Here is a 20,564-nt window from a genome sequence, read left to right as displayed (position 1 = left end):
ACTTCCTTCCCTGGTCAGTGGCTGTGCCTTAAAAACTTTCAATTTTTAGCTGCACACACAATTTAAAAATTTAAATCTACGCCAAGATGCCCCTGATGATATAATGATGACCTCACTGAAGCTATTCTGTCAGAGTTTTTTGAGCAGAAGAACTTGTAAAAGTGGCAGAGTGCCCTTTTAATCTGATTTTGTGCAGTGAGTATTTCCACACGGGCGCTTTAATAACCAGCAGTGAGTTTGCACAGAGCGCTGTGGTGTTTTAGTTCCGGTAAAGTCCATAAAGCTCTGGTGATCTGACCGCCTGTTCTTTATGGTCCTATAGGGAAGAGTACACCTATCAGTCTGAAATACGGGATAAATGCGCCTCTTTTCCCGTAAGTAGGAGGTCATTCCTGCAATTCAGAGAAGAGATACGGCGGTCACATGACTCGTTATCTGCCCGGATACTACTGTAGCGGATTTGGGAGTCGGGATGGAGCGGCAAACGCAACACGGCAGGACGGATCACAGCGCTCGCTCCCACCCACATGTTATGACTCACATATGAGTCACCAAACGTGCCAGTAAAATCAGGGCTGCTTCACTGGAATACGACCAGCGAAAAACATTAGTGTAACTTACAGCCCAGTACCGGGAATCCACGGGTTTATTTCTCCTGTCCTACACCCGCAGGGGGTGCATTTCAAGGGAACAAAGGCAAAAGGCATTTATGGGAAGACGGAACCGGTCAGACTTTTCCCTGGAACACAAAACTGCACAACTTTAGGAGAAAGAACTTGTTTACGCTCAGCATTTGGTTTTAAATAGGCCTATGGGTGTGCGTTTCTGTAGTCGGGCCTTGTGGTGGAAAGATTGCAAAGTTGCAGAGAAATTTTGACTACGTCTGTGTACTCGAGTGTTTTTGCACACTACGGTTCATCCCGTGAAAAATCACGGAGTGATTTGAAAGAAGTCATGCAAATCTTACCTTCAGACTATTACGCAACATACAGTCTGAGCTACAGGCCTTAGTATGGCTATATTATCAAAAATAACTGTATGAAATATGCTCGCACTCCCTCTGTGTTACAATTATTTTTTAACACAGAAAGACTATATTTTATTTTATTAATACACAAAAAACTCACAAACATGAAGCAAGTGCAACAGAAATATATAAAAGCAAAGACGTAGTCATTTATATAATCATTAATGAAAAATGTGCTTGGTACACACTGAATGTGACTGCATTAAATTAAAGGTGCACTTTCACGGGCTCAAAATTATTGGGGGTAAAAAAAAAAAAAAAAAAAAAAAAAAAAAAAAGCACATTCATTACAATTATGAGATCCTTTAATGTACCTGTAAAAGTCTTCATGAAGGAAAGATTTTGCATGGCTTCATAAGTGTTATTGGATATGAAAGTTACATACTGAGAGATGTTGTGGGGAACTTTTTTTAGATTTGGTTGACTCTATTCCTACTTTACTTATGCATCGGAGTATTTCAGGCCAGAGCAAGTCTGTTTTCATTCATGCATGCTCTGCTTAGTCATAAATTTTGTTTCGTTTCCAAAGTAGGGCCGACTGAAAGTTTAAGACTCAAAACCAAAAGTAAATGAACAAAGAGAAGCAAACAACAGACTCAAAATAAAAGCAAAAGCTAAAGCTAATGGAAAACCCCGAACACTCCAAGCGAAACCAAAAGTTCCCTCTGTCATGACTGCAGAGATTCAATGTACTATAAAATGTTAAAATGAGTTTATTAACTTTTATCAGTGCGAACATCAGATGACCAGTCCAACCTTTGCAGTGTAAAAACAATTTTTTTCCCCCGCCTTTTTCTTCCACCTCCATAAATCGATACATGAAAATATTCAGATATCAATACATTTGGCCGATTAGTCTTGACCGGCATGCACGCCGTCTTTTAAAATGAAGTTCATTTGTCAGAGATGGCGTTGCTCCTGAGTCAGAAATATACAGGATTTTAGTTAGGATTTCGAGATTGTAAAAAGCAGAAAAAGACAGTGGAGTGGAGGATCGGTTGATCCAAGGCCATGTGAGCAAATTTTCAATAACTTGCTAAGCGCTTTCAGGTTGCTGTGGTTACAAACGCGAGTAATAAAACTAGTTCAGCACTTCAGCGTTTGTCTCAGAGTTTATTTTATGTGTGCTCTCCAGCATACATGGATCGTGTACAGTTCTGATTGGTTTGTTTTACACTTCAATATTAGCTTGACCTTATTTGTCCTCCCAAGCCCCACAGAAGAGTCGCTCATCTGGAACTGATCTGAGTACAGCTGAGGCATCGGTGCTGAGTGAAAACAAAAAGAAAAGCTGCAGTTTATGCTGCTGTTGGGCACTTTTGGTATTGGTTTGGCCAACACATGTGGGTGGAACACTTTCTGTTTTGCACACACTTATCCTGTTGACCCAGTTGCTTTGCAGATGCCCCACTCTATGTATAGTCCAAGTTGTTTAAAATTTAAAACTGAAGTCACAGACTTCATTAACTCTGCCCAATTATGGGGTGGCTTCAGTCACAGACAGCGGTCATCGCTGAGGACAGGTGACTCGGGTGTGTCCTGGCATGTGGCAGATGCCACAGGTGCGAGGTTTCTTAGCAGCAGGGGGTCTGTTAGCACTCGGACCTCCCATCATCTTCCTTCCCTTCCTCCCGCCGTCTCCATCACTATAAAATCCACCACCAAAACCACCTGACACGGGGAAACAGAGATCAGAGTTAAAAGAGTCAAAGTTACCAGTTATAGCATAGAAAGTACCAAAGAATTTTTTTCAGCATGTTGGGACTGCAGGTACATGTCATGTTGATGCCTCAAGGTCTCTGTGTTCGTGAGTCGTGACAGTACTTTCTTTTTTACCATCAAATGGTGAGCATAATATCCTTTTTTTTCTTAAACAAACATAATGTGCTTTGTAGAACTTTCGTAGAATTTTACAGCCAAATCACTGCAGTCAAGGTCCACTAAAACTCAATAGCATACACTGCAAATGCCTGTCTATAATACATTTATAATGTCAAGTACGCTTGCTTTTACTGAGATGACTCATCTTTTCAGAGAATCTATTAGAAAGTCTTGTATTGCTTGGTCTGAAAACCTGAATATGTCCACAAAGAATATAAAAGGTGGACGTAGTAACTGGAATGTGACAGAGCGCATCCAGGAAATTTTGTAGATCAAGTGAGCAGTTTGGCAGTTTTTCCATCTACTTCTGTACTCAGACTTCCTTCTGCCACCGAATGAGTCAGTCCCTGCTGGCCAGTAGAAGCACTACAGGTTTAATGAATGCACTTTGACTCTGGGTTCAATCTGAGACCTGAAAACTATGCCCATCCTTTTTATCCTAGACAGATAAGACCAGATAATTAAGATTAAGATGAAGATTAAAAAATTTCAGCTGGTAAACTAAAAGTCTTCATGCCAAGTTTTGATGGCGTGTAACAATAAAGAACACCGACTGGATTTCCCTAAGTATCCTGTCAATACTTTATTGGTCCATACTTTATTAGTATACATTATCACTTCTTGCATCAGTTTTATGATTTGTTGTTGATAATGTTTCGCTGTGTGTTACTTTCTTATCACATGTGAACTCTCGCTGCAGTATGAATAAAGAAATTTGGACCTGATAATAACGGTGTGTTTTGAAGGGTGACTATGCTTAATCAAACCACACTGCTTCAGTTATTACAGATAAAGCTTTAATTGGTTCATGTGGGCATCTACAGAGCCAAGGTTATTAAAAAAACACTTCTGTATTTATTTACAAGTATTAGAGCCCGATCAATATAGGATTTTTAATATCGATACCGATATTTTGGTTACTTAATCATCTGATATTTTGGCTGATATTACTTTTTAGCCACACCAAACACAAAGAGAGATCCCTGACATTTGTTATGTGTAGTTATTCAATACACTGTTGAGGCACCTAAGATAACAAGCAGTTTAAGAAACTGCAAGTGGATTTGCAAAGTGCACGTGGTCGACAAACTGTGCAACGTCAACACTAATAACGTGGCTGAAGGGTGCTTCTCCTGCCTCGTCTTTATTTCTTTAATTTACATTTATTGACTGTTATAATTGTCAAGAACGACATAATAGTGCATAGTTAATATCAGCCTGCAGATGAATCAGTCAGGCTCTAACATTTGTCTCGTAATATGGTCATATTAGAGACATTTTGAATTTGTTGTTTACAAACATCTGCCAATGTCAACCATGTGACTTAACCCAGTGAAAGTGGGTACACCAGTATAAGATCAGTGTCTATGCGCTGCGAAGATCAGCTTCCAAAACATAAGTCAAACTAGTTTTCTATTTTTAGGCTGTATTTATGTTTTGGAAAAAAGATACGTGTAGTTTGTAGATGCTATCCATATGAGACCAACTTGTTGATAAAGGTTCACAGTGAAGGCAAAACACAATCTGAAAATGAGCTCATCCTCATGTTGTCCTTGTGACTCACTCGTTCCTACGCATAATATGTGTTTCAGGTGAAGCCAATACAAAGGCAGTATATCCGCAGCGCATCCACGTCAAAGCCCAGGCTCAATAGCAATGACCTCAATAGAGCTGGTGACTCCATACGTTGTAACAATAAAGCAGTTCTGTTAGGAAGTTTGATCAAGCAGCTGCTAGAAACACTTGTTCAACTATTTGTCCTGCCAGGAATGTGTTTGTCCATACTTGTTAAAGGAAATAAAGATGAGAATTAATTTTATGCCCATTTAACAAAGTAATCTAACTAATTACATACTTTTCCTTTTCACTACCTGAGCCAAAGAAGTTACGTGATTGGTTCAGACTGTTTGTTTTTTCTGTCTGCCTGTTTGTTAAACGAATGACTCAAAAGGTTGTGGAAAGATTTGCATTTTTATCAGAGGCGGGGCCTAACTCATGTGTAAGTGACTGATGACTATGAGTCACTGTGTATGGATCCAGGAATTTTAGGAAGCATTCTTCACCGTTTTGTGTGTAATGTGCATCATATCTTCACAAATGCATATTGAATTGAAGTAAGAGATAACAGTGACACAGCTCGTGCATGTGTAGAGGGAATTTTCAGCCCTGTTGGAGGTATGTGGTCTGACATTGGATTATGATTAGGAGCTCAGAGGAGGATTTGTGTGTGAGAGCCCCACCTGGTGGAGGTACGTTCTCATCAGCCCACTGAAAGAAGCCACACTGCTGCTCTCTTGGCTTCCCACAGGTGTGGAACATGCGACCCTTGTTTGGACCGTCCTTCTGCACCGTTCGCGTCACGGCTGCCTCGTTGCAGTTGCACATCACCTGTTCCAAATGTCCTGGTGCACCCGCTTCCTGCCCTCTGCTTCCTTCAGATGTGTTTCTGAATCCCACAGATGGCCTAGGAGGCTGGGAAGTCCTCGGTGCTGGCGGTGGCAGCCCTCGATTCTGTGGCGCCCCCTGCTGACTTGGTTGATCTGCCCAAAGAAAGAAGTTGCAGCTCCCGGCGTTGCACTTGTAAAACTGCCGGCCTTGATTAGGGCCGTCTTTGCGCACAGTCAGGAGGAGTGCATCCTGACCACAGTTGCACACGATCGCGTCACTGCTGGCGTTTATACTCATACTGCGGCCACCTGGTGGAGACGTCGGCTGTGGGGTCCAGGAGGGCACAGGCGGGAGAGAATGGCGAGGATTAGAGATTCGGGTTCTGGACGGATCAGGTCTGGGTGGCCTTGGAGGTGGAGGATGAGGGTCATCTCCTCTTCCACCCCCTCCTCCAACTCCTGCACCACCACCACCTCCCCCTGGTCTGAGATATTTCAGGTCCAGCACTTCTCGGAGGATCTCGTCACAGCCACCGATGCAGCCGACAAACTCCAGAGGCATCATGGGAGGAAGGCTACCCCTGCGGAACTTGAACTTCAACCTGAAGAAGGGAGGACACACAGGAGGCAACCTCAGTATGCACATCTAATAAATGAGCTGTGCTGTGTGGCAATCCATCACTTATTTAACATCCAAAGAGAGTAAGTCACTCTAAATGAGTCAAGTAAGCTACGGGTAAGCTCAGTCCTCTTAGCTTGCTTGACTCATTCAGAGTGGGCAATTTTAGTACAATCAACACAATCAGAATCAAATACCTCAGGTAATTTCAATTATACTATTTGTTCAGCAGGCCGACTGTTTCCACCCACAAAAGTCAAGTGGGTATTGTGATGGCTGTGGTGTGGAGTATTAAGATTTCACAGTTCACTGTTAAAAAAAAATCCTCCTGCATAACGTTATTGCAGAAAAGATTCTTAAACACATTCTTGACATAAATAGTTATATTACGGCAGAGGAGGGCAGAAGGCTGGTGGCGCTGACTGGTTGGGACCTTTCTGGATTGGGATCTTCTCCCTGCACCTGTGTGAGTTTTCTTCAGATAGTCCGACTGACTCGTGACCCTGCCTCTCGCTCTGTCGCTGACAGGCTCCAGTTCACCACACTCTTGTGGATCTGCACATGTGCTGCAGAAACACCATGAAGCTAAGACATCAATGATGACAAATTTCTAAAAAACAAAAAACCCAAGCTTTGCTTTCTGCACTTTTTTCTAAAAAAATGTTTTCTATTAATTATTATTGGTCAATATTTGTGCCAATACCAACATGTATTTGACACTCCAGCATGGCCCCATGAATGGATCTATCAGCTTGCTAATCCACCCCTTTGATGCAGAATGACGATCATCATTGTTTGGCATAAAGTATGTAGAGATATGAATAAACTCTAGAAGATGAATCCTAATTACTTAAATATTTCCACTGACAATGAGGTTCATTCTGTTGTTCTGTGCTCGGCTGTGACTAAAAGACATTAGAAGGAAACGCTTAAAACCCCCACACACATCTGGATGTCTTAAGGTACAGGGTTTCCAACATGATATAATTGGCTCAGTGGTAACGACGTGTGAGTCACTTTTGCGCTTCTGCATGGACATTTGATTAATATGTGCTTCACTGGCGTAATTAAATTTGATCCACAGAGACGATTTATCAGTGAACCAAAGGCATATCATATAGAAGTTTAATTCCATGCAGTGACATTTTCTGTCACCCTCTGTCAATTTTAGTGGCTGTAGGTAACTGAAATTACCAGTAACTCAGGAGTATACACCATGACTTATGACTGAAATGTAATAAAATATATATTCTCATAGAAAACTCTGTGAAGCACTGAGGACAAACAGTCCACCATAAAGTGGCTTTTTCAAAAATCTGTACATAAGAAAAGTTGGTAAAACAGGGCAAGTTGCCGTGGCAACAAGTGAGGCGGTAGCACCAAGCAACAGTCTACTCCTGCGCACATCTGCATTTATCAGCATATGAAGTTATCCAACAAGCTGCACAGTGATATCTGATTTAAAAAAAACCAAAAAACTACATCGCTGACATTGTTCTGGAGAGAGGGCTGGAGCTCAACTTTGAGCTCGCCACCAGATTGGTTGCCATGGTAACAGATGCTGGTGTGGAGCACTTTGGCTCACTGCGAGTGAGCGTGCCCTATATTTGGACTGAGCTGAGCCACGTGCTCGTAGGGTTAACGCCTACTTGTGTAAACAAGATTTGGAGAAATTTCTCGAGAGCGTCAGGGCCGTCGCTGTTTGTTTGCCTGAGAGGGTAGCATAAGGCACGGAGGGAGTTTAGCACTGACGTGACCACTGAAAAAATAAATAAATACATGTTTTTTTTCAGTTAATGTGTGAGTTAAGTCTCTGTTGTGCTGAGAGGACGAATCTTTTACAAAAGCACTCATAACTTAGACATCCCTCCCTAAATCAGTCAAGTACAAAGCACCTTCAAAAATCATGCGTTCTGAAATATAGTTAGCAAAACAACACGTGAAACCCCTCACAACATAAGGGCTCTGGCTTAATCGTGTTACTGTGCCTTATGCCTGTGATGAAAGAACATTCAACACCAGTTACAGGTGCCAGTTACCAAAAACACAACACTCAAACACATGCAGAAAGCTGGACTGCTCCTGCATGATTCGAGAACGTGTTAATTTCAGTGAGAAACCGAAACCGAAATGATCGTCCAGGTCTGATGGAGACCTCAGAGCTGGATTATATGGAGCAATTTAAATGAGTTAAAGACAACAGGAAAGCCATGAAGCAGTTGCTGATTAAAAAGCATCACTGAGCACAGCGTGTGAGCACTCTAACAGAGAGACGTGAAGCATTGCAAATGTTTCTGCACATTTCTGCAAATGACCGAGTGTCCAGAGTTTGACCAGTTACTGGTTGAATACGTCTTTGTGATTAAAACTGATCACCTTCTATCAGTTGAGTAGTTTTGACTTCTAAAATATGTTCAAACTATTTCATTGTGTAAGTCAGCACATGCAGAACAATTCATCTAACTGTCAAAGTCTGCAAAGGCCACATGTCACTAACTGAGCTGAGATACATCTACCTGTAGTACAGTCTGCTTACAGACTGGTACTTATACGGTGCTTTTCTATATTATCTGAGCACTCAAAGCACCTTTTCCTAGAAGCCTCATTCACCTAGTCACACAAGGTTTGTTCAATGCACTTTGGAGTTCATTATCTTGTCCAAGCACACTTCCGCATGTGGACTGGAGGAGCCGGGGGTTGAGCACCGACCTGCTGATTAGCAGACTCTACAGACTCTCCTGAGCAAAAACTGCTTAAAGTCTGGTTAACTGATTTAGTTCCTCTTCAAACTTGATTTTTATTAAATAGTGGAGCGTTTCTCACACCGGGCCTCTGGTGTCCAGTTAGCTTGTAAGTCTAAGTCATGAGGCTGGAATTGCAAAACATTTTTATATAGCTCGAGAGCAGCTCAGGAGGATCTGAGTAGTGCAGCAAAGAGAAAACAACAGAACATCAGTGCAAATACTTTACAGCATATGGTTCTTTGGTATTTCCACTGTTAAGCTGGAAGATAGCGTGTTACTGGGAAATCTACACCATAGCTACGTCATACACGCAAACCTCTCTGAAAATCTACACTTTAACCGTATGCCTGATGTGTACCTCCCTAGAAATGCAACAACACGTCGTGGTGACACAGCGTGCATCTGCACTGACTGGTCTGTTCAGTAACAGTTCCTCCTGTACATTTCCAGCTACCCTTTGTTGCAGCAGTTTTTGAATTTATCAGTGAGAGAATAACAACCATTGTACTTATATTGATGCTAATAATGCCAATAATAGATATATAATGACTCACACATGTCAGTAAATTCCTAAAAGAATGGACGTGAGGAAATGTACAAAGAAGTGGAAAAACAGAAGTGAAAAATTTTGTCCCTGACAAAAAAACAAAACTGACCAAAACAAAGAGAGGTGGGGGGGACAGGAAAGAAAAAAGCCCCTGCATTTCTATCGACTATAACAGCAGGTCACTAACACAGGGTAATTAACACATAATGCACCAGCATAAGTGCAAGTGTGAATAGGTTATGTGGCCCCCTGTAGCACAGACCCTGACAAAAGTCTAAATCAGCAGGCATGATTTAGGGAGATGATTTAGGTTGAGACTCTTTTCTGCGTGACGCTAGGGGACGTTTACCGAATCCTAAAACAGTTTTGTAACTGTAAGAGTCTTTTGGAAATCTGAGGCCAGAGTACATACTTTACATGTTATATGTTATTAAGAGTCTACATGTTTTTGTTCTGTACATATTCAGATTTTTTCTGCGTTGTACTGTATTGTGTGACCGTTGCAGGGAAGGTCGCTGCTCTTTAAATCAGCATTTGAACTTTGATACATAACAGTGGTCAGTTAGGCTGAGATAGATGTATCTCAGTACAATAAGTAATCAGTAATCATGCAGGACAAGACTGCTGCAGTTAAAGTCCACTCTTATTCTAACAGTACCAAACTTGACATTTGCTGGTTATCTATTTTTGGGGATGTGTCTTCAGTGCTGAGGACTTCAGAAATATAATTAGTAAACTAATATATTTCTCCTGGGTTCATGTGACAAGCAGGAAGTGAAACAAAAAGAGCACTTCATGTTAAAGCTGTGACTGTCAACATTAGTAGGCTGTCAAAAAAACAGGAGAAGAAAAAAAACAACACAAAAACCAGTCTGTCAGCTGTTTTTCCAACGTACTTATTACTGCTTAGGGTACCTTCCGCTCTTCTGGTTAGAGCAGAGAGTTAGTGTTACACTTCCTGAAAGACCTTAAAGACGACAAGCATTAGAGAGACACACACACACACACACACACACACCAAGTAGGAGGCACTCTTTGGCCTCTTGTGAAGGCCGTTTATCTACAGCACTGACCACATAATGTGCGATCACTGCTCTGGCTGGACAGCAGTGGATTGCAGAGGAAAACAATCCCAACTCCTTTAGTGCAGGACAGTCGTAAATACGAATGCTTCTTACCTATTTGTCACTCACATTGCATCAGAGGACATTTGCATAAAAACTGAGTAGCACTACAAATCTACTGTGCACAGTTTAAATGAGCCTAATGAAACACACAGAGCCAGAAGGACACAGTGAACAACGAGGACATGTGTGTGAAGACTCTTCAGCCATGCTTACAGCTATGTGAGTCTGTATTTAAGGTGTAATTATTCTTCAGCTGGAGTGTTAATGACACAGTCAAATAATATGGCTCAATAAAAACCATATGCAAAAACTGATGAAAATATCAAAATAAATACAGGAAAATACAGAAGAAAGAAAATGGATGTTTAAAAATGTATTCATTTATTCAGAATCCATTCTAAACTGTGTCCCCCAAAACGCATAGTGTATGCTGTTAAGTGCCAGGAGGATTGCCAGGATTTATACATCAGGGAAACCTCTGGCGAAGCACATGGCACAACACAGAAGAGCTACCTCGTCAGGCCAGGACTCTGCAGTCTATTTACACCTGCAGGCCAGTGGACTCTTTCAGTGATGAGGATGTTCACATCTTGGACAGGGAGGAACGCTGGTTTGAGCGCGGAGTCAAGGAGGCCGTTTACGTGAAAAGGGAAAGAACATCTTTGAATCAAGGAGGGGACCTAAGGGTACATCTTTCACCATCTTACAATGCTGTGATTGCAGCCATTCCCCAACTCTCTGTGAACGGTACTCACAGCCATTGATCAGTGGTCTTTGATCAGTGAGCTTTGATCAGTGGTTGTTGATCAATGGTCATGAGAATTTGCATAATTATGATGAAGGAACTGACCTATTGTTCCTTCAGTGGTGCTAGCTTCAGTCATTATGCGAATGTACTGTTGATAAGATTGGGGAAACCTGCAGTCAGCTGAGACTGAAGAAGTCACTTGGATGAGTGACGAAACGTTTCTCCCACTGAAAACGCTACGTCCAGATTAACAGAATGGTAAATGGCCTGTATTTGTATAGCGCTTTACTAGTCCCTATGGGCTAAGGGCGCTTTACATTTTCAGTCATCCACCCATTCACACACTGGTGATGGCAAGCTGCATTGTAGCCACAGCCCTCCTGGGGCGCACTGAGAGAGGCGAGGCTGCCGAACACTGGCGCCACCGGGCCCTCTGACCACCACCAGTAGGCAACGGGTGAAGTGTCTTGCCCAAGGACACAACGACTGGGACTGTCCAAGCCGGGGCTCTAACCGGCAACCTTCCGATTACAAGGTGAACTCCCAATTCTTGAGCCACGATCGCCCAAGAATCAACTTTTGGACATTTTATTTTATTTATTTTATTTTTTTAAAGGGAAAATACAAATAATCTTTTTGTACTACAAAGCAAATTACAAACTTGAGTCTTTGAGGAAGAGACAGATCAGCATTGTCACAGCATTACTCAACCCTTGATCCCAGTAAGCTAGCCTTACTTTATTTAGGACATTTCAGTTTGGTAACTTATCAAGCACTCCTATGAGGCTTTAATACTGTCCAGATTAATACAAATCAATACTCACATATGAATGGGGTGTGGCTGACAGGTAGGACATGTGCTTTCATCTCTGCTGACCTCGAGCACCACGTCGGGAAACCACACTGCTGTTTTACAGGCTGGGAAGCCCACACACGACAGGTATTTACTGCAGGAGGAGACAGAGAGCAGCTGAGAGGTCAGAGTGCAGCGAGGGTGCAAAAAGCGTTTATGTCCGCTACGATGGTAGAAACCTCCCCCCCCCCCCAAAAAAATAATCAAAATGAATAAATGTAACTAAAAAAATAAAAGTAAGATGTGATGGGTGCGTCAGGTAAAAAGTGAATCACATGAAGTTCCTACCACACAGGACTGTGGTGGCAGTGTTAGGATCTGAGGTTCCTTGAGCTGGTCAAGTTCAATCTTTTTCCATTAGTATGCCCCTTGGTGGCACATTAAAGATGGCAATGCCAGAACTCATCAGGCTCAAACTGTGATAGTTCAGCTCAGGGAGAATGACACACCATTTTCACACACCACGGAGTCCAGACTTTAACCCCAGTGAGAATCTTTGGGATGTGTTGAGAAGACTTTATATAACAGTCCAACTTTCCCACACTGGGAGATGCCACAGCGCATGTGTGCTTTTACCAAAGGTAAGGACCAAAATATTAGAAGGTGTGAGTTTCTTTTTTTGCCCAATCGGTGTATTTTTAACAAATACATCTCTACTGCCTGCTGAGGAAGGTTGGAAGAACGCATCCTTCTTTTTTACAGCTTCCGTTGTTTCCATCGTCTCACCTGTTTCCCTCTCTCTTCTTCTTCAGCACCATGTCCCGACCACAGTTAGGGCACTTCCTCACCGGCAGCGGGATCTCCATGTCCTGCTGCTCTGCTTCAGGGATCTCGTGAGCTGCACCGAGATAGGGAGACAGCGCTTCATCTAACCTGAGGGAACAGCAGACATACGACTTCTTACCAGCAGGATGCAGCAATAGCAGGAAAGGTTACGCACTAGTTTTAATATTGAGGATGCAGACATACACACGTGTAAACTACAAGGTAAATGCAACTAACTTCTTCGCTTTCCTGACAGACTCAATGAAGACGGTCTTGTATTTCTGGATGTGATGCTGCAGCACGCTCTGTTTGTCCTTTCGGCCTTCTGACACCAGCTTGAGGTCTGCTTCCAATTCAGCACGCAGGTTCGGTTTTGACATCTCATAGCCCATGGAGTTATAACCTGCACGCACACACAAACACGCACACATTGATATGTACGCAGCTTAACTGAGTGACCGAGCTTTACATTGAGTGCGAGCGTGCGTGCACATACCCTCCACCAGCCCCATGCCCAGCTCTCCAGGCGTAAACCTCTGGTCAGCTGTCAAGCCCACATACATGCGACTCTTTATAGTCTCAATGTGATCAGCGTGGGTTGCATCTGTACCTGTAATGTGAACAGTTAGCATAGTAACACTCACATTAGACACCAAACTGTGAGTACGGAGCAAAGAAGGTCTATACTGAGAGAAGCACGTGTTAGTAGGTGGAGCTGCTTTTATTAAACCAGATCAACACACAAAAAATATCCACATACACTCACTAGACACTTTATTAGATACAACTTGTTAGTTGGGTTGGACCAAGTTGGACTTTCTTTTGCCTTAATTGTCCGAGGCCCCAATTCAACAAAGTGGGGGTAAAATGTAATATTCCCTCATTTGCCGAATACTATTGACCTGAGTCAATATAATCATGAATCTCTTTATAGAGATCACACTTTAAAGGTAATATTTAATTTAAACTATGATATTTAATTCACTAAATGATCAAAAACTAACAACATATTTTATAATGAAACATTTCTTCCATTAAATCACATGACAGTGAGCTGGTCTTGTAAATATAATATTTTAAACTGACACTTTATGTACTGGGTCTTTAAATCTCTCATCCTGTGAAAAACCACACATTACATATATTCATCATTTAAAGTATTTATGGACTAGTGACAAGTCGACAAATACACAAAACTAACTAACAAACAAACAAACCTAACAACCCACAAAAAAACAGAATTTCTGACTTTGTGCGTCAATTATATACCAATGCCGTGCTTCTCCATCAGCGATATGAGGTCGGCTTCAGTGAGCAGCTGCGGAGGACTCGTCTGTCCATCCACCATCTCAATAGCAGAGGGCTGGAACTGAGAGCCTTGTTCATACACTGGAATCACCTGTAGAGCACATTTGAATATGTTGTCCACAAAAAGCAATAACGTAGAGATGTGAAATGAATGCCAAGAATGTTTCAGTCACTATTTGAGCTGGTTAAGTGGGTTTAGAGCAAAACTGGTAAAGTTTGGTCAGTCTAAACACCCACACTGTACCTTTGTGCTCCACCTGTCATAGGGGTAAACATCCAGGTAGTTCCTTGCAATGATCATGAGTCCCGAGACGGAGAACTTCTCCTGAGCGATATCTATATCAACCACAGTCTCCTGTCCCAAAGCATCCTGGGATACACAAGCTAAGAAATGGCGAACAATGAACTCATACACACGTCCTTCATTGCCCTGGGAAGAACACAAAGAGACAACAAGCAGTGTTTATTGTAATTATCTTCTCAGATTCTGTGGTTGTTTTCTGTTCATAAAATTGAAACAATAGAAATGAAAAAAATAAATAAATAATCCCTGTTATTGATCACACCAAGCTACCTGCAGTGTGTTAGTGAACTTGGTGGGATGTATGGGAGGGTGGGCTTGGTCAGAGTTCTTGCCCTGTCTTGGGTTGGGTCCCCCCGGCTGGTCAAGCACTCGCTGGGCGAATGCCCCCCACACCGGGCTGTGAGCCTGCTGCTCCACCAGTGGGGTAAGAGCCAAGTTTGCTGGAAAAATGTTGGTCTCTGTGCGGGGATAGCTGATGAACCTGAGCAGAAGAAGAAAAAAAAAGAACAAAGAAAAGGACGCATGATTCACGATGTAGGAACGCTCTGGAAATGTAAAATCACTGATTGCCGAACCTCCAGAGTGGACGTTCTTTGTGTATAAAACTAAGAAAACATCTAAATGGACTTGTATGTTTCATTGAACCCACAGACACTCTCACACATCAGGCTTAAGAGTGAAATAAGTTCAGACATCGAGACATTAGTTTATTCTCTGGAAAGCAGTTTTTACATCACATAAAATGCTTTCGACTAAAAGATTCACACACTCACCCCTGAGTATAGAGCTTTTCTGCAATTTTCATGGTCTCTTTGGCACTTATTCTGAGCTTCCGTGAAGCCAGTTTCTCCAGTTCCTGTAGGCCAGACAAATGAAGAAGACTATTTGCAGTGGGCCAAAGCAGCAGGACAAAATCTTTTTTTTTTAAAGTTGCTGTGTGTTTTACATTTATGTGCAGCTGTTTGGCTTTTTATTCTTACCACCGTGTCCAAAGGCAGTGGCCTCCATTTACTCTTAGGTTTGCTGGTTACTGAGGTGACTGTTGCTATGGGATCCTGGAAATGAATGAAGTGATATTCTCTTTTCACACGCGGCTTTTATATCATTTTATTTGTGCAGGTTGAAAACACTTGAAACTTACTGTGGTGTCCTAACAGCAGCAGGAGAAGCATAGAGATGCGCTAACCTCACACACAGTTGGTACATGTCCATGGTGCCTTTCAAGGTGGATACTAACCTTGGATTGTACTTTTCACTCTTTTACTTTCTGCTGTTGGTTAGATTTAGCATCCTCAAAAATATTATTGATGTTACTTATCTGTTTGCAACAGCTGAAATAAACACCAGCTATTCTGGCCCAAGTGGTGTGGGGTTTTTGTGCATTGAAAAGCTTCTTGAATGGCGACAATGACCCCCCCCAATGGATAGTTTAATTTAGTAGTAACAGGACCTGTAGTGCTTGATAATGTGAGATGCCTACCTAATCAAAGACCATCTCAATCTTGAGTGTGAGGTGTAAATAATACAGATTTTCAAATTGAAAGCAGAAAAAGGAACACAAATGTTAAGTGAGGAAGGAAATTGTTTCAGCACCTGTAGTCTGTTTTGGTGAAAAGCTGTGAATGCAAACAGGAAATGTGAACTTCTGTTTGTCTCCTCAGGACACATTTTAAAGTCTATTAACAGTTTTTCTCTGCCAACACGGGGGAACAAATTTAAAAAAAGAAAATAAAAGAAAGCTTAGTGGAGCCATAAATGGACCACACAACTGAATGCTGAACTCTTTGGTTTTGGAACTACATGTGAGCCGTCTCACCATGTTACTATAAAAAGATAGTGTGCACTTTTAAGGTATAATGCAGGAACTTCCTTGCTGGCCTTCTCTAACCAGAATCAGGCTCTCATTGCCCCACTAGAATAAGTTCATCACATCTACAGTTTGACTTGTTATCCTCCAATACTCTAAAGAACTGCAGACTAAACCCAGCGCACAGAGACAAACATTGCTGAGTCTCTCTGACTTAAGTTTTTCTTCCGATTCTCACATTTCTCTCTGTGGGCAACAGTGAGAATGAAGTGTTAATTACTGGGCTCGACAGTAAACAATATACGTGTCTCAATGAGAGTCATAGAGCCAGATGACAACTTTGTTCTCTCGTCAATAAGCAAAAAAACCCCCAAACCAAAATATAACAACACAAAACACTCATGGCTGTATAAACACACAGAAAAATCACAGCAGCTACAGTCTCACATAGAATAACAACTAAAACAAACCCATAAAAGCAACAGATCAGAGGTCGTGACTATTTCACGAACAGCTCATGAGTTTTTAATCACTGAAGGAACAAAGTGTAGGATATTCAACATTAAAAAAATGCAGGCACATACCTCCATGCAGATCTGGTAGAGCACTAGACAAGCTGTGTGATTGAAGAGGCGGTTTCGTTTCCAGTTAAACTCCACACAATCCTCCTCCACCTCGTGGATCACTGAGGCAAAGAGAGACACGAAGGAGAGAGGTGAATATCCTTTTAAAACCCAAATCACTGAATTTCTGCTGAGTATTGGGGTGTGTGCACGGACAAACCTTTGATCTTATAGAAAGTCTCGGGTATGAATGCCTGGATGGCTTTGAAGCGCTCCACCACAAAACCCAGAGTGGGAAACTGACAGCTGCCGTATGAGATCAGCTGATTGGCCAGGGACTCTGGGAAGATCTTCTGCAGGCGAAGTGTCTGGAATCGAGTAAAAGATGCACCTATGAAGGATGCATCAGACATTTGTTGAATCACTGACCTTTGACCCAATCCATTATCCCCACAAAGCCTTCCATGTGCTTAAGAGCGAGTGCTGTCTTACCTATACGCAAGTCCAGCTCCTGGCGGACATCAACTGCATCGCTGACGTTAGCATCAGGCTCTGTTAGAGTCTCACAGGCTCTTCGGATTGAGTTGGGCGTGATCTCAGAAAACTTTGCCCGAAAGACTTGTAAATTTGGCTTCACTGAAAGAAAACAAAATGCAGACAGAGGAGATGTTTTTAGCAGCAGGTTTTTCACATGAAGCCTGAACTTCTGAGGCCTTACACAGTCAACAAAAACATCCAGACTTCTGCTATACCTGTTTTGCAAACATCTATGATTTCGAAGCCAATGTTTTCTCCCTCTCTATCACAATCAGTCCAGATGACCAAGGCCTGGCACAGCCTCACCTCCTTCTCTAGCGTTCGCTATGTAAGAAAAAAAGGACAGAGAAAAGGAAAGTGAGGAGAGGAAGAATGTTATAGCAGTTGACTTAATAAACAGTAAACTTTGAACTGAAATACAAAATAATCATTTATTTCAGTAGATGTTTCCTATTATTAGGAGGACAGTTAATGAGCCTACCTTAATCTGTAACATATTATCCGGACAATATTTCTCTACTTCTGCATCAAACAGCAGCACCGGATTGCAGCTGTGCCTTTGGAGAGAAAAGGATAAAAAACAATAAGCTTTTTCTGTTAGCGTGTTTGATGCTTTATACCCCCAAAAAACAAAAATTTTAAACTTACCATTTCTGAAATGGAGCTTTAAACTCCAGACCCAGTAAATGCCCTGATACTGATGTCATTGAGACAGTCACATTCTGGTGAAGGAAGCACAGGGACAAAAATCAGACACAAAGCGAAATGCCAAAGAACAGACATTTAGGTAAATGTATGAAATTTTCCTTACTTGCCCAAAGAGATGATATTCATACTCATAGATTTTATTAAACTTCGACATTCCTTCCCTCTAAAATAAAAAAACAAGACAATGAGTGCTGGAGCAACCAAAGATTTGTTGTTGTATTGTCAGATGTATAGATGGAGAAATCGGTATGGTTGACAAGTCAAACTGTACAGGCGTTTCTTATTTTGCTCACCATATTTATGTAAGCTACACAATACAAATGTGTCTGTCAGAGATCTTGTTATTGTGTGTATATATATATATATATATATATATATATATATATATATATATGTACTTTTTCCCTGCACATATTATTTAAATGGAGTTTAATTTACTCGAGTTTAAAATACATCTTTGTTTATCAAATGACCAAAAATAACAGACAAATTCACAGAAACAAGTAACACAATCTCACTGCTGGTCCAGCTATATGTGGGACCAGTTGTGCTTCTGTGAGTGTTCATCCTCCCAAAGGCCTGTTTTTAGCCAGGAGAAACCCTGATATATCACAGTTGTTACTCACAACAATAACATATCCCAGGGCTGTAGAAAGGTGCCTGTCATAAAGCCATTCTTAAGGAAGTAAACAAACCCAAACTTGAAACTTCTTACTCAAATCTCTTCAGCATGTACAGAGGAAATCAGCCTGTCTACAGCTATCTGTAAGACACGGTGCCATGGTTTGGGATTTCATTTCAGTCAGTAATGTTAGGGAAATTATAAATACAGAATTGGATGGATTAGATTTGATCCACTCTAACTGTACTATCTCTGAAAATGTCCAATTGGCAACAGCTTCATTTTCAGCATGACAATATTCCCAAACACACTGCTAATGCAGTAAAAGCGTTCCTGGATAGAAAAAAAAAAACACACACACACACAATGGAACATCAGTCATGGATTGGCCTCCCAAGAGCCCAGACCTCAACATTATTGAAGCAGTGTGGGATCATCCTGAGAGAGAACAGAATAAAAAATGCCTTATATACTGTATTTCCATGTATGTTTGTGTATGTTTACTTAGCAAAATATAAAGAAATGATAGGTGGCTCAAGACTTTTTACCAGTGCTACACATTTTGGAACTGATAGAGAGTTGACACATTAGCCTGGTAGATTTGTCTGTCTGAGGTGAGTGTGTGAGAGGGGATGTGACTGACCCTCCTGGCCCTGCCGCTGGACATAATTTCAGAGATCCCCTTAGCAGCATCATTTTTCTCGGCCACGCAGAGGACCCGACGGATCTGCCCCCGGCTTCGGATCATGTCTGCCTCCTGCTGCAATGTGTCCTGGAGGACACTCTGCGCCGCACAGAAATACCTCCGCTGGACTCCCGGCCGCCGTAGTCCCGATAAAAGCACAGATCTCCTGAGGAGACACGCTACTAGCATACCCGCTCTCACGTGAAGCAGCCGGCTCAACGGACAGCTTCAGCGCTGTTCTCGTCCCATTTTGTTAGCATGCTAGCTGATGCGGGGAGCTACATATTATCAGCTCCCAGGAACTTCAACAAAGAGCAAAAAAGGCAACTAAAGCTTGACTAACTTCACTTCCCACAAATAAAACAGCGAACAAAGAGGAAATATATGCCTGCTACACGAAAATTACCAACAATTAGCAATAAAAAAAAATGAAGAGGACCTTAGACACAGGAACACTCTTACTTCTGTTTACAAAATCCGCGCCTGCCTGTCAAAACTGCCGTCATCAAGGTCGGAACACTGTCGCAAATATCCTGACGCAAAACCTCAAATGAAAACCTTAAAACAGGCTTAGAAAGAATATTACAATACGTCCACTCAATTTTACTTTTGTCTAGATGTGTAGCATATGTTTTATAATTAGTTTTTTATAGAATAACGCTAACGCAATGTTACTCGGTTGTTAAAAAAATAAAATACACTATAAATACACCCATTTTTTACATGCCAGAATAACTTACTATTGGTAATTTGGAGTTTGATCATTGGGTTTTACTTTCTAGAATATATTACATTGTTTTTTTTTTTTTTAAATCTCTAAAATGTAAAATTGATAATTAATTAGTAGCTTTTAAGGCTCTATAATAATTTTGGAAAAAAAACCCAGATCTTATTTCCTAATATGTATTTATACTCGTGGAGTGCTTTAAACCTCTATATTGACGAATTCAAATAAAATAAAATAAACTGAATTGACTTTCGGTTTCAGGGTGGATTTCCTTCCTTACGTTGATCACGTGACCGGGCGGCAAGCAGCTGAGTAAACATGGCGTCCGTGTCCGACTGTGGGAATTCAGTGCAGCGCTTCAAGCTGTAAGCGGCGTTTCTGCGGCCCCGGTGTTTGAGCCACGGACTCAGAAATTACCGTGATACAGGGCAGACGTGAAGACTTGAAGAGGAGGAAAGAACAAGCTCTCCGCTAAAGCAGCTTTATCCTTTTTTCTCCTTCTTGCATAGCAGGGATGGCCTGATGCCTCCTAGCACGCTGTGATTGGCGCTGGATAATTGCTTTTGTTAACACAGACGCTGATTTGTGTTTCTGTGAGTCAGCTG

The 20,564-nt window shown here is 41.7% G+C and overlaps 1 protein-coding gene across 2 annotated transcripts; it reads right to left on the bottom strand.

Annotated features, from left to right (window-relative positions):
* Positions 1-968: 968 nt before the first annotated feature.
* top3a (DNA topoisomerase III alpha) lies at positions 969-20,387 on the bottom strand. 2 transcript variants are annotated; one of them, XM_085270570.1, is made up of 19 exons: positions 20,240-20,387; positions 18,029-18,088; positions 17,866-17,939; positions 17,699-17,774; positions 17,433-17,541; positions 17,173-17,316; positions 16,901-17,071; positions 16,702-16,802; positions 15,291-15,365; positions 15,084-15,166; positions 14,581-14,791; positions 14,251-14,436; positions 13,968-14,097; positions 13,195-13,308; positions 12,936-13,101; positions 12,660-12,806; positions 11,905-12,027; positions 5,149-5,897; positions 969-2,698 (listed from the first exon to the last, which is right to left on the bottom strand). In XM_085270570.1, the coding sequence occupies exons 2-19, from the start codon at positions 18,077-18,079 to the stop codon at positions 2,535-2,537; spliced, it is 2,874 nt and encodes a 957-aa protein (XP_085126696.1). In that variant the 5' UTR covers positions 18,080-18,088; positions 20,240-20,387; the 3' UTR covers positions 969-2,534. The 2 variants fall into 2 exon arrangements, with proteins under 2 accessions (XP_085126696.1, XP_085126695.1); XM_085270569.1 differs by lacking the exon at positions 20,240-20,387 and adding an exon at positions 19,191-19,723.
* Positions 20,388-20,564: the final 177 nt, after the last annotated feature.

This window comes from Mchenga conophoros, linkage group LG4 (assembly GCF_057382185.1).
Source record: "Mchenga conophoros isolate Kocher_MC1m ecotype Shallow Benthic linkage group LG4, M_conophoros_male_GT1.1, whole genome shotgun sequence".
Classification (NCBI taxonomy): domain Eukaryota; kingdom Metazoa; phylum Chordata; class Actinopteri; order Cichliformes; family Cichlidae; genus Mchenga; species Mchenga conophoros.
This window is presented reverse-complemented; position numbering and strand designations above follow the sequence as displayed.